The sequence below is a fragment of the Myotis myotis genome, unplaced genomic scaffold (genome assembly GCF_014108235.1).
Source record: "Myotis myotis isolate mMyoMyo1 unplaced genomic scaffold, mMyoMyo1.p scaffold_m19_p_7, whole genome shotgun sequence".
NCBI classification, from domain to species: domain Eukaryota; kingdom Metazoa; phylum Chordata; class Mammalia; order Chiroptera; family Vespertilionidae; genus Myotis; species Myotis myotis.
Window position 1 is genome coordinate 31592685 of NW_023416379.1, and position 14985 is coordinate 31607669.

Below are 14985 nucleotides of genomic sequence, written 5' to 3' on the forward strand. Positions count from 1 at the left end.
TAGGTACATCCTAAAGTCAATGGAAATCTTGGCCCATTAACTTATTTAAACTCAACAGTTACTTTCTATGAAAAGTGTGGTACATAATTGAATGCTTTTCAAAAATTTACACTTTCATTATGCATGATAAAAAGTAAGGCTTGAAATAGAGTGATATACATGCAACCTAGGATATTTGTATCATAAATATGAATTTTAGAAAGCGTGGCCTCTGGTTAACATGAGGCAACAGTGCCACCTTTAGTTACAATTCTATACCTACGTTTTGGTAAAAATTGCTTACTGAGACAGCTCTCACTTAAGAAAATCGGAATTGGAGAGTCTTGAGCTGGTAGTACTGTACTTAGTAATATTATCTGCTGTGATATGTCATTAGTGGTTTTGCAAAAAACACATATAAACTTTGTTATTCTCAGTTCAGGACTATGAAGAAACAAATCCATTTTTATATGTATATTCTTGTTTCTATTTACCAAAATGATTGTGATTGGTAAATGTATACTTTGTCTTAAACAAGTATGCTAGTTTGGAAATTACATTAATGTTCAAGTCCCAAGTAGTTTTAGCTCCTGGATATCTATATATCTATATATCTATATCTATATCTATATCTATATATCTATATATCTATATCTATCTATATATCTATATATCTATATATCTATATCTATATCTATATCTATCTCTATATCTATATCTATATCTATATCTATATCTATATCTATATCTATATCTATATCTATATAAAAGGCTAATATGCAAAGTGTCCCCTCAGGAGTTTGACCGGGAGATCGAGAGTTCGATCGCTCACTATGACGTGCGCTGACCACTAGGGGGTGGTGTGGAACATGGCAGGTGACCAGCAGTGGCAGTGGGGCACTGAGGGAGTGATGGAGAGAGGAGGCGGGGAGGCAGGGAGGTGGGAGAAACCACACGGTGGCTGCACTGCACACAGGTGGCAAGGGAAGGAGGAGGCAGGGAGGTGGGGGGGGGGAACCATGTGGTGGGGTTGCGCAGGTGGGGAGGCAGTGAGGTGGGGAGGCGGGGAACCTTATAGGCCAGCCGTGGGCAAACGACGGCCTGCGGGCCGGATCCGGCCCGTTTGAAATGAATAAAACTAAAAAAAAAAGACCGTACCCTTTTATGTAATGATGTTTACTTTGAATTTATATTAGTTCACACAAACACTCCATTCATGCTTTTGTTCCGGCCCTCCGGTCCAGTTTAAGAACCCATTGTGGCCCTCGAGTCAAAAAGTTTGCCCACCCCTGTTATAGGCCCTGGTCACTGGCCAGGCCTAGGGAACCTATCCGTGCATGAGTTTCGTGCAACTGGGCCTCTAGTATAAATATAAGCATTGAATTTTAATAATAAAATCAAAATTACATTCCTGTAATAAGTGTTATAATTCACTGAAGACTTCTGTCTGTTGTATCCTGGATATGGGTAAGATAATGTAAGGGGATATCTGAGGGCATAATGCTAAAGATCCTTTCAAGCTCATTTTATCAACAGATCCTCCTTGGGCAGGTCCTCTCTGCAAGGGGTATATTAGTTTATTTCAGTGGTCATTTCCTCTTCTAATTACATGAATACACAATGTGAGGGTGGGGTCACATTTCTCATAGTTTTTGAACCATAGGATACTTATTCCTACCTCTTACTGATATATACACTCCCAACACAGGCAGAGTCCCTATAAAGCTTTACCTATGAAAGTTAAGCTACCTCATAATGAGTACATACTATAAGTTCAGCATTATAGTAGGAGAAACTAGGAATTTAAAATGCAGTATATAATGATACTCTGGCCTTTGGAGAACTTGTAAATCATGGGAGAAAAGGTTACCATGCTATATGCCATTAAAATGTGAAAATTGTTTTAGTCTATATATTAACAACGTAAGGAAAGAAGATGGCACACATCTGCTAGGTGGCGGACACTCTAGTAGATGCTCACTTATGTGAACTTGAATATTAGAATATGGTAATTTGAATAGAATCCAGACACTGAGACCTATGGATAAGAAAAAAGAGTTCCAGAAATACCTAATGGGCAGCTTGATAATCCATGTCATCTGACATTTGTTAACATCTTAAAATCCCAAGGCATACTAAGTATGATCCTATTTTTAAAAGATTATTTTAATCCTGTAGGCTTGATGTCAGTTTCTCCTTAAATAGAGGAAACTTAAACTCAAAGAATGTAATAAACCTGCCATAGTTAACCTATCCGCTGGCTAATCAAGGATTCACCTCCAAGTCATTCGACTATTTGGCTGAAAGATTTTCTCTAGTACAACACTTCTCAGCAGCTAGAATTGCTGGAGAAAAGCAAGTCGCCCCTGTAAATGCATGGTGCTTACATTCAGTCCCTTTGCCCTCACACAGGAGGGTCTGCCCCCATTTTGAAAGTACCTAGTAACTGGCACCAAGTATCTGATAAGATCTGGATGCTTTACGCTTACTATTTTACTTTGCTACCTGGGGTGACTTACAAGACTTTTTGAAAGGGTCAAACATGTCCTTTAAACTTGTATTTGAATTCCGATTCAATTCTTAGCATTTGGGAGAGTTACATAACCTCTCTGAACTTACCCTCCTGGATGCTTCCCGAAATGAAAGAGAAAGAAACATAGTAGGGATTCAACTAAAATTATTTGCTCCCCTGCTACTTGGCTATTTAGTTCTTAGAAGCAGTAGAACATAAAAGGCAAACAACAACAACCACCAAACCCCTCGTGTTGAGAAAAGGTAATGATGCCTCTTAAATGTAAGCCAGTGGTTTTTCTAAAGGTGGTCCTTGGACCAGCAGCCTCAGCACCCCTGGGAACTTGGAATGCTAATGTGGGGCCTCTACCTCAGACCTACCAAATCAGAAATGTTAAGAGTTCTACCAAGAATCGGTTTTTAAACAAGCCTTTCTGTGATTTTGATGCAGGCCAACATTTCAGAACCAGGCTTGCGAAGAAAAATCCAGCCTCCTTGAATTCTCAATCATTGGTCTTCCTTTTAGCTCATCCTTCGCAACACTTGTTTTTAGCAAAAGGGAGTATTGTGTCCATTGCTTAAAGTGTGTTTCTCCAGGCCATTTGAATCAGAAGCACTTGAGGTAGTTTTTAAAGTTGTACATTCCTGGGCCCATATCAGACAAAGCCATTGGAATCTCTAGGTTAGGGGTCCAGTATCTACATTTTATAGCTTTCTGGGTGATTCTTTTGTTCACTGAAATTGTGAATCACTGCATCGCTGTCACAGTTGAAGCTGGGAATTTAAAATGCAGCCTTGAAATCTCTGGAAGCTGGATTTTGCAGGAGCACGAAGCTGAGGTGGTGGCGGTGGCCACCGAAGCTGGAGGCAGCCCAGTTGTTTCATATGGGCTTGGGATGATGATGAGCTGGTGCTAGGCCACCTTTCTGTAGCAGAGGCAGCACGAGGAGACCGGAATCCATGGGCTCCCATTTCTGTACAAGCAGTGTTTCTTCAATCGCAAAGTTTTTGGTTGACAAAGGACACCAAAGAGCGAAGGGGAAAATGTATCCTCTGCAGCCGCTTACCTTTCATCCTGGGTTTCTAATAAAACATGATTTTGCTGCGTGGCTTCCGTTAAATATCTTTGTCCTTCTTCAGTCGATACATTTTCAATGGCTTATCATCTCTACCCGTATGCTTCATCCTCCTCTAACCTTATCTTTTTTCTTTCTGTGGTCTCTTATTTTTATTGATTTTTTTTGCTTTTCTGCTCACAAGTTAAATCAGTCCTTTCTGTTGTTGTTGTAGTTGTGGTTCTACTTATCACACTTAAGTGCTGAGCTACTTAGAATAGAATCTCACTTACCTCCACTGAGTTTTTTGCAATTCCATGCTTTTGTGACAGGGTCTCTATAGAGAACTCTGAGAGACCAAGCCTGTGTGGATTCGTCATTCTCTCAGGATTCTGCCCCAAACAACAAGCAGAGTTAACCCAGGAGGTTCAAATCCAGGAGAATAATGGAAATGACAATGCAAGGACTCCAAAAATTAGCTCTTCCTTAAAAAATCAATAAAAAAATGTGGCAGAAATAATCAGAATCAACATTTTCAGAACTTTGGAAATCAACAAATACTTTATTCAAGAAAAACAGCCAAATCTCTTTAAGAGCAGTGAGCTTTATGGTATTTTCATTTGCCCCCATCTCATCCCCTGGTCTCCAGTTCATGAGTAGCCTTGAAAACTAACAGCCTGGAGAACCAAGATGGCGGCATAGGTTAACGCCGGAGTTTGCTGCCTTGAACAACTACTTCAAAAGTGAAACTAAAAGACAGAACGGACATCACCCAGAACCACAGGAACGCTGGCTGAGTGGAAGTCCTACAACTAGGAGGAAAGAGAAACGCATATGGACACTCAGAGGAGGCGCAGTGCTGAAGTCAAATTCTGAGGTGTGGAGTGCATGGAGCGGGCTGGCGGCGGAGGGCGCGGTTGGCGTTTTCAATCGGGAGGGAGTTGCAGACTCTGAGCTCCAGATACGGGTGAGTATTTAGGGACCCAGACTCAAACGGGAGAAGCGGGACTGTCTGGCTTCGGTCAGAGCGAGTGCAGCTTTCTCTCCGAGGTTTGCAGCGGTTGCTGGGACTCAGAGAGGCAGAGCCCCTGGGGACAGGACTGAGAGCCGCCATAACTGCTCTCTCCGGCCCACCCTGTTGATCCTGTGCGACCCGCCCTGCCCAAGCCCTGCACAGAGGCATTTGCCGGATAGCCTCAGGCAAAGGCTAGATTAGCACCTCCCTAGAGGACAGAAGTTCTCTCACTGCAGACACAGCTGATTCTCACAGCCACTTGGCCTGGAGGTCAAACCCTCCCTGGTATTAGCTACAACAATCAAGGCTTAACTACAAGACTGTGCACAAAGACCACGAGGGGGTGCACCAAGAAAGCATAACAAAATGCGGAGACAAAGAAACAGGACAAAATTGTCAATGGAAGATATAGAGTTCAGAACCACACTTTTAAGGTCTCTCAAGAACTGTTTAGAAGCCTCCGATAAACTTAATGAGATCTACAAGAAAACTAATGAGACCCTCGATGTTATGATGGGGAACCAACTAGAAATTAAGCATACACGGACTGAAATAACGAATATTATACAGACTCCCGACAGCAGACTAGATGAGCGCAAGAATCAAGGCAAAGATTTGAAATGCGAGGAAACAAAAAACACCCAACCGGAGGGGCGGAATGAAAAAAGAATCCAAAAATTCGAGGATAGTGTAAGGAGCCTCTGGGACAGCTTCAAGCGTACCAACATCAGAATTATAGGGGTGCCAGAAGATGAGAGAGAGCAAGATATTGAAAACCTATTTGAAGAAATAATGACAGAAAACTTCCCCTACCTGGTGAAAGAAATGGACTTACAGGTCCAAGAAGTGCGGAGAACCCCAAACAAAAGGAATCCAAAGAGGACCACACCAAGACACATCATAATTAAAATGCCAAGAGCAAAAGACAAAGAGAGAATCTTAAAAGCAGCAAGAGAAAGAAACTCAGTTACCTACAAGGGAATACCCATATGACTGTCAGCTGATTTCTCAACAGAAACTTTGCAGGCCAGAAGGGAGTGGCAAGAAATATTCAAAGTGATGAATACCAAGAACCTACAACCAAGATTACTTTATCCAGCAAAGCTATCATTCAGAATTGAAGGTCAGATAAAGAGCTTCACAGATAAGGAAAAGCTAAAGGAGTTCATCACCACCAAACCAGGATTATATGAAATGCTGAAAGGTATCCGTTAAGAAGAGGAAGAGGAAGAAAAAGGTAAAGATACAAATTATGAACAACAAATATGCATCTATCAACAAGTGAATCTAAGAATCAAGTGAATAAATAATCTGATGAACAGAATGAACTGGTGATTATAATAGAATCAGGGATATAGAAAGGGAATGGACTGACTATTCTTGGGGGGGAAGGGGTATGGGAGATGTGGGAAGAGACTGGACAAAAATCGTGCACCTATGGATGAGGACAGTGGGTGGGGAGTGAGGGCGGAGGGTGGGGCGGGAACTGGGAGGAGGGGAGTTATGGGGGGGAAAAAGAGGAACAAATGTAATAATCTGAACAATAAAGATTTAATTTAAAAAAAAAAAAAAAAGAAAACTAACAGCCTGTCTGCCTGGTAGGTTAGTAGCCACCAGAAAGAGTAGAATGGAAGTGGATCTCTTTTAAAGTCTCATTCCAAAAAGTAAAACAAAACAAAACTGAGAAAAATTGTCACCAACAATTCTGCCTTTTGAGAAATACTAAAGAAAGTCCTTCAAGCTGAAATAGAAGAATACTGGGCAGTAAATTGTATCCACATGAGGTAATAAAATACACCATAAGAAAAAATTTAAAAATACTTAGAGATGAATAAAAAATATACCAAAACTAATGAAATGCAATGATACCAATGCTGAGGAAATTTGTTGCTATAAATGCCTATATTTAAAAAGAAAAATGTCCCTAGCTGGTTTGGCTCAGTGGATAGAGCATCAGTCTACGGACTGAAGGGTCCCGGGCTCGATTCCGGTCAATGCCCAGGTTGTGGCTTAATCCCCTATAGGTGGTGTGTAGGAGGCAGCCGAACAGTGATTTTCTCTCATCATTGATGTCTCTATCTCTCTTTCTCCCTCTCTCTTCCTCTCTGAAATCAATTTTAAAAAGAGATATATTTAAATAAAAATAAATAAAAAGTAAAATGATCTCAAATCAGCAACTTAAACTTCCATCTTAAAAGATTAGAAAACTAGGAAAAAAAGGAAACACTAAGACCAATTAAGCGAAAGAAAGGTCATAATAAATATTAAAGCAGACATGAATCAATTCAATGTTGTTCTGGAGATACTAGTCAAGGCAATTATGCAAGAAAATGAACTGAAAACATGCACATTAGAAACTAATTACATAACAGTGATGGTGTATAGCCTTATGGATATTTCAGAACCCACTGATTTATATCTTTTAATGGTGAGTTTTTAGTATGTGAATTATTTCTCAGTTTTATAAAAGAGTCACAGATTTTTACAAAAGATCAATTTGTTTGCTTGTTTAAAAGAAAAGAGAACCCAAATGCCTTAGACTAACCACTTTTTCTTGAATAATTGCTCCTTTTGTTTCTACATGACATGATTTTATTGTTCTATCGTGACTCACTGGTTTCCATTTTATGTCTTCCTAGGTCATGGAGAGAGACATGAGGAATTAATTTCCTTGGGAATCCCAGATTCCCATTTTATTAGTGAGGGGCAAAAATCTTCAGGAACATCCAAATCAACAAGGAAAGGCAAAGAAAAGTCTTCTGAGAGAGAAAAGACAGCCAAAGAAAAACAAGCACCTCGCTTTGAGTCTCAGGTGGGTGTGGCACTTTTTCTTATTGGAGTTACTTAATGCATTTAGGTCCATCGGGTCCCTCCTGGCCCATCGGGTCTCTGCTGAAGACAAAACTGTGAGAAATTCCACCTCCCTGTTTTCATCAGCCATCTAGATAGCTTAAAGACATTCCTTGAACACCTCCTGCAAGCAGCCTTCCCTGATTTAGTATCAAAAAGCATTAATTTAACTTTTAATATGTAAGACACTATTTGGGGCACTTGGGTTTCTAATATTACCATTACACACATCCCACTCTGAAAAAAATTACAGTCTGATGGAGGAGACGTGCAGTGGTAGAAAGCATAGGTCCCTTATCTAGCTTCTTCCTAGAGGAGCAGAGCCCTGAACTGAGTCAATGAGCAAGGGCATGCTGGGGCAAAATCTAACAATTTTTTTAAATTATTAAAGTATGAGATATGAAGCAGGAGGGGTAAGTAAGTATCAGATGGAGGAGAGCCTTTAAGCCTCATTAGAAGCTGGGAATCTTTTACAGCCCAGGCATCCTTAACCCATATTCCTTCCAGGCCAGTTAGATAATTATAATGATGGGGATAAGAAAGATGTGGTTGAAAAAATTGAGGAGTGCAAGCACAGGCTTAAAAACATTCAAATTCAAGTTATTTGAACACGAACCTCAAAACAAAATACCTATGAGGAAGATCTCTTCTCATCATTTGTGATCATTGTTTAAGCTAAGCAGGGCTGGGGGGCCAGGGGTTTAAAATGTGTATTGCCATGGTCAGATTTACATTGCAGATCCCTGATGACTTTTAAAGGTATGCATTTTAAGGGTGAAAGAATAGAGATGGGGAAACCATTCAGGAAGGTACCGCAGTGCTCCAGGTAAAAGAGTGTCAGATGTATTAGGTACAGGCCAAAGAAAGGAAGAGTAGGGCAAATCAAGAAATATCTAGGAAACACACAGGCTATGTAGTTATTCATCCAAAGTAGAAGATAAGGAGCCAGAAAACATGGAGGCTGTCTCCCAGGTTTCCAGGTGGATTAACTAAATAGGCTGTTAGTACCACTAGTAAAATGGACACTAAAGAAAAATGAACAAATTAGGAGACGATGACTCAGTTGTCCCAGACTGCACTTGTATCTCCAAGATTTCATTTCTTAGCTGTTGGAGTCTACACTCCGCAACATTGAGAAGTAAATAAGCCATATCTGATTTCCACTGGGGGCAGGAGGGTGGCCCTGAGGCTTCTGCTCTTCTGTTTGTGTCAGAAACCCAGCGATGCAGCCCATCCCCAGTCCATGTCAATGCAGGAAGAGGCGAGTCACCGCTGCTGAAGTGGTTGCAGCCTGCCTCCCACAGTGCAAACGTCTTGTGGGAAAGCAGAGAAGCAAGCAACTGCTTTTCATGTGCTCACCTCCACATTATTGGATGGTAAGACACATTAGTCTACAAAGAGGATCTCAAACAAGCAAAATAACGTGTAAATAGACCAAAAATGCAGCACGCATTTGAAGCAGCACTGTAACTCTCTGAGCAACTATGGTTTAAATATAGGGGCTTTGAAACTTAGCACTTCTGCTTTGCCAGGACTTACAAAAGTGAATATTCCTGCCCTATTTTGAAAGTACTGTGAACTTTGTTTCAAAGGCTGTTCTTGGCAATCAGAATGAAATGATTTTACGTTTAGCTCAACGTAAGTCTAGTTCTTGAATATCTTTTTTTAAAAAAAAGGTATCTGATAGTGACTTGTTCAAACAGAGAATTATTAAACAAACCATTGTAACTCTGGAAAAGGCAGTGCTCAATTAGAAGAGCAGAGTTTTCCAGGAAAGGGAAGCCACACTGTAGATGAAGATGAAGATACAGGGAACAAAGCCTCTTTCATTACACAAATAATTGAACCACAAATTTTGGAGAGTCATTCTACTTTTTACCAAATCATATTAATTCATACTTCAAATGTGAGGCTAAAATGCCCCAAAGAAAATAGACATTCTCAGGACAAATGAGAAATTGAAGATAAAAGCACTGAAGAAGGGAAATGCCCTTCTGCTGATATGGGCCATGTGGGTATCTGGACTGATAAGGAGCTTGGCTCTCTCAGAACCTTCTTGGTAGACTGACCACAAGTGGGCAGGTCCCAGTGAGACATCTGAGGCTCGTCCAGTTTCCCTTAAACGAAGTACTGCTAACTTTCTCATCACACCGACGGGGTCCAACCTTGAGCAGGTGGTTATGTTGGTGGACTTTTCTCCACATGATTCAGTGAGAAGTCAGTCAGAACAGGAAGTGGCAATGAAAGCTGAGTAGGCTGTAAGCAAAGACAGAAACACACAGGAGAAAAAGTGTTTATCTCTTCAACCAGGAAAGATGGTGAGCATGAGTACTGATGACAGAATTTGGGTGTTAGTTTAAGCCTTAGGGACCTCTGACCCAAAGCTCTACATCAGCAGGGTTAAAAATTTGACTTTTCATCTTCTAGAGTTTCCTGAGGGAAAAGGAGTGGCTGCCAAGGAGAGAATTATGCCATACTTTTTACTTGAGACAAATTAAGGATGACACTCTTCAGACAGCAGTTAGAGAAATGTTGGCCTTAATTGGCTGCATGAATCCATTAAAAGGAAGAGGAATCCTAATTTGAGCAATCGATGCTGTAGGAACAAGGGGTGTGGTTGCTCTTCAGCCACAGCAAAAAGAAGCTGAACTGACTCAGGAGCCAATTCACCAGCTCATTAATTGCATTTGTGGTGTAAGCACAGGGGCCATCTGAGCTTTCCTGTTTGGATTGTTTCACATGTCCTTGCATAATTGTGAAGAACTTCACATGAAATTGGGGTCAGGTGAGGTTTCACAAAATGTCATTGTTGGAACAGTCAAAATGACTTGGAGCCATGTGCTTTATGATAGTCAAATGTGGGGACATACTCTTAAGAACAGAATGGGATACGTACTGATTATTAAAGCAGCAAGAAATCCCCCACGTCCTACGGTAGCTACTACTAAGTACCATGGTAAACAGAGGGATAATGCCAACAGCTTTTGTGTTCAGGCACTATGATCATTTTCTTGCAATCAACTCTTACCATGTGGGAGGCTGCTGTTATAAAACGTAGCAGGCCATTAGAGTCTCATCTGCTGCTTTGCAGAGTGTTCATCTGGGAAATAATCTTCCTGAAGTTGGAGGATTGATTCTGTACAACCCCTCAGCATTAGGAATGAATGACTTAGATGTCCTTGGCCAGATGTCCCATTAGAATGCATAGCAAGCCTGGGTATTGGACATCATAAGAGTAATATAAGAAATACCATGGCATACACAAGCCTGGAAACCAGCCTATCTAATGATATCAACAGTGCTACAGATACAGAAAAAGGTCTTCTGACAACTATTTTAGCTTCAGTCCTGTAATGCTGAAAACATACCTGTAGATGAAAGTCAAAATGAAAAGCTGGATCAGCTGCAGTTGAAAGGTTGAAGTATGTAGAAAGAAATAAAGAAAAAAAAAGAAAAAAACCTTGCAAAAATATTGAGCCAAGAAAAACCAATTCTGCAAACATTAATGATTGGATAAACCTAAAAACTGGCATATATGAACCCTTACATTCTTTGCAAAATTCTGATGAATATATATGTGCAGTCTCAAAAATGAAAGGCTGTTCAGTGGCTCCACCGAACTTAATAAGGAATTATGGGATTCAGCAAAAAAGTTACCATTGAAATGCTCGTGAATTCTGGGGAATCCTAAAAAAGCCAGTGCTTGGACAATTTATATGCTGGGTTCCAAAATTCATATGGAAATTAGGTTTTTATGACATTAATAATTAACTAAGCTTTAGGAACCTTAATATTTTGCTAGTTGGTTTTAATTGATATTGGTATTATGTTGTTTGTTGTTTTAAAAAGTATTAATGTATGTGCCAGACAGCAAACTGAAAACTATCATATTATACTTTGTATTTTTGCTTTAGTCATCATAATCATGTGAAATTTATGCCATCATTGATTTTGTTTCAGATGGAAAAGCTAATTTCTTCTTAAATTTACATTGCTTATGTTTTTACTAGCATTTAGATTATTTTACAATCCAAATGCTGTCTTTTCCTCTAATATCATCTAAACAGATGTGGGATAATAATTTTTTATCTATCAAAGGATGATTACATTTGAAATATGAAAGAATTAGAATCAGTGTTCACTTCAAAGCTTGCTTGTTTCAACAGTTTGGCTCAAAAACATTGGTGGAGTTCCAATCAACTACTTCCCTTCCTTGAAACTTCAAGATAATGCTGTATGTTAACTTTTCTTGATGAAGCTCCAGTTTTTTGTTCACTGTTATAAAAGCAATCCTTTTAATTCATTGAAAAAATATCCCTTTCATTAACAAAAGTAAAAAAACTACTGCAGAATACCCGGATGGAAGTGTAATGGCCGCCATCAGGGACTCGCAGGCAATGGGGACCACGACAGATATCATCTCTTGTGATCACTGTTCCTGATTATGGCTTTGTCCAGGCATTAAATTGTGTGCCTTTTGTTCCTTGAAGAAAGAGCTGGTGCTAGCAATCCCTAATTTCTGCGTGGCCTCTGGACCCAGATCGAAGCTTTGGATTCATCCTTTCCTCCCCATACCTCAGCAGAGACTTCTGTTACCCCAGGGGACTCCATATAATCTTCCTCTCAAGCCCTTGCTTTCTCTCCCAAGATGAAGAAACTGAGACACAGAGATTGACACTTGTCTAAAGTAACATAAACCAGCTCACAGTCAGATACTGCAAAGGACAGTACTGCTAATTTGCAGCTGCAGAGTTTGGACACCACTGGATTTATAACAAGAGTAAAAACTGAGAAAGACAATGTATCATCTAATCAGACTGCAGGAGGAGAGCAAAAAGAGCCAGACTCTTCTAGAGATGCCTTACCCTTCTTAATAGATGATATGATGCCAGCAAATGAAATTGTGGTAACTTCTACTGCAACATCTGAATCTTCTGAGGAACCAGTACATGCCAGTGACCATTCAGAGGCCAGGGTATTGAGGTGTAAAACAAATTGTACAATTGGGAGAAGCTTTAATAAACAAAAGACTTCACCCCAAAATTTTTCAAGAATAAAAACTCATGTAAGAAGTAAAGACTCTGAAACTGTCAGTGTATCTAGAAACAGAAACTGTAAACGAAAGTGTAAGGATAGTTACCAAGAACCTCCAAGAAAAACATCATTACATAGAAAGTGTAAAGAAAAGATTAAACCTGAAGATGTCCACGAATCATTTGGATTCAGCAGACCTAGGCTTTCAAAAGATTCAGTCAGAACATTGCGACTTTTCCCCTTTAGTTCCAAACAGCTTGTGAAATGTCCTAGGAGAAATCAACCAGTTGTAGTGTTGAATCATCCGGATGCAGATGCACCAGAAGTAGTAAATGTAATGAAAACGATTTCCAAATTTAATGGACATGTACTTAAGGTTTCATTGTCAGAAAGAACTATCAGTGCTTTACTGAAACCAGTTTGTTGTAAGCCTTCTAAAACAACTTGTGATTTTTCCAAGAGGCACAAAACATTTAAACCTATTAGTTCTGTGCAAGAAAGATTTGTACTAAAACTAACACTCAAAAAGACAAGCAAAAACAATTACCGGATTGTGAAAACTACCTCTGAAAATGTTCTGAAGGCTAAATTTAACTGCTGGTATTGTGGAAGAGTATTTGACAATCAGGATTGCTTGGGCTGGTCATGGGCAGAGACATTTAATGGAAGCTACTCGTGACTGGAATATGTTAGAGTAGTTTAAATTACCAAGGAAAAGAAAAAATTATCTTAGGAGAAAACGATGGATTTAATTACCTTAATTTGGACATTTTCTACTTCAATATTGTTCCTGAAGCTAAACATTTCAAAAGTGACTATTCCATAGAGGAGAAAAGGTTTTATGTGTGATGTTTGAAAATGCTATTAGTGCGCACATAAGTTTTGAAAGAAATTCATCACAGCACTGATGTATCTTGATTTGATTTAAAAAAAAAAAAAGTGTTCTTGGGAAGTTAAGGCTAAAGGAAATTTTGATAAAAATGTTTTCCCAATTTAGTTCTTCAGTGACTTGGTAATGGCTGACAGCCCCATCCATTCCTTCTCTTCCACCAGCCTTAGGAATCTGATAAGTATGGTTTCTCTGTAGAGCTCTTTCACCTTGGAACTGAAGTAGTTTCACATCATTTGTGAGGATATATTAAGAGAGCTTGGGTAAAGAACTTACTCTACATCTACTAAACGTATAGTTCTTTTGAAGGGTATAGGTTTTTTTGAGAGAGTATCTAATTCAGTACAGGACAATTCATAACATTTGAAGGTAGTTTTTGATAAGTAAAATTTTTTTTTTCTCATAAGCTGTGGCCTGTGTCAGAGATTGTAACACTCTTCCTTACAAGGTGATTTTCTAAATGGCAATCTGATACATTGCAGTAGATAGGTAGCCCTGAAAGAATTAAACTCTCTAGGTCTAGGATGAAGTTCAGTTAAAGAACTTGAACACTTCTGTTGATTAAATTCTCCAGTGGTCCCCTTACCTAGAATTATGATTATTTGACTTAAATTGTTTATCCCCCATAAACCAAATTGCCGATTTTTTTGTTGTTGTTGCCATCCCTTTAAAAAGAGTGGAACATAGAAACACTTTCAAGGGAATGGTTTTTCTCAAAACCTAAAAATTCTACAGAAATAATATTTTGAAGCAAAATTAGTAAAGTGAGAAATATTTTTGTATTTAATTAGTGTCTGAACATCTCTACATTGAGACAAACCATTTTTGTTAGCATCTTTGCAGTATGACATAACCCAAAGCAGATTATTTACTTTCTGTTGGCGGTTGAAAATAAGCATTAATAATGTATTCAGTGGCGGTGCATAAAACTTCAGGATGGATTCCTAAAGGACATATCCAACAGAGGTAAAAGTTTTAAAATGGATATATTCATGGCGAGGACAGAATCATCAGTTTAAACTTATCACTTTGTATGTTTGGATCAAGTTTTGTTGGTTAATTGGATAATGGAGTCCTTTTATTGCAAAATTATATACTATATAATTTTTTGTTACATTGTTACTACAAGTATTATGACATTTTCATTGGTTGAATGAAAACTTCAGGGCTTCTTTTCTGTACATAACAAAGAATTTAAACCTTGTACATATTTTTGTAATTTTCAGTTGTGTAAATTTTGCACAGGAAGTTTTAGATATAAAAGTTTATTTTTTTTCCAATTTAGTTCTGTGCATGCACTAATAAAACTGGTTGTTTAATTTAAAAGGAATATATAAGACTTTACCCATGTTATTTTCTTGGTTTTTATTTCAGAAGTAGAATTTTCTTTTTTCGTGTAAATTCATTTTTTTCAGGGATTGAACACTATTATTAGCAAGTGCCTAAAAGATGTGAAACAGTTTACATATTTCAACTGTAACAGTAGGTCCCAAATGGGCCCATTCCCCAAATAATTTTATTTTAAAGAAAGCCATATAGATGCTTTAAGCTAATCTTGCTATGCACATTATACATGTACTGTTTTTGTGCATTTTGTCTACTTTCTTAGTGAAGTATTTTTTGTATAAAACCTGTTAAAAGTGTGTTTCTTA

At 38.8% G+C, this 14985-nt stretch overlaps 1 protein-coding gene across 1 annotated transcript in view; it reads left to right on the forward strand.

Moving 5' to 3' along the window:
• Positions 1-14985, forward strand: part of ADGB (androglobin) — a 152496-nt gene that overhangs the window by 117088 nt on the left and 20423 nt on the right. Inside the window, exon 31 of the mRNA XM_036317321.1 lies at positions 7200-7372. Within this exon, the coding sequence (XP_036173214.1) occupies positions 7200-7372 (173 nt within the window). The remainder of the gene's footprint in view (positions 1-7199; positions 7373-14985) is intronic.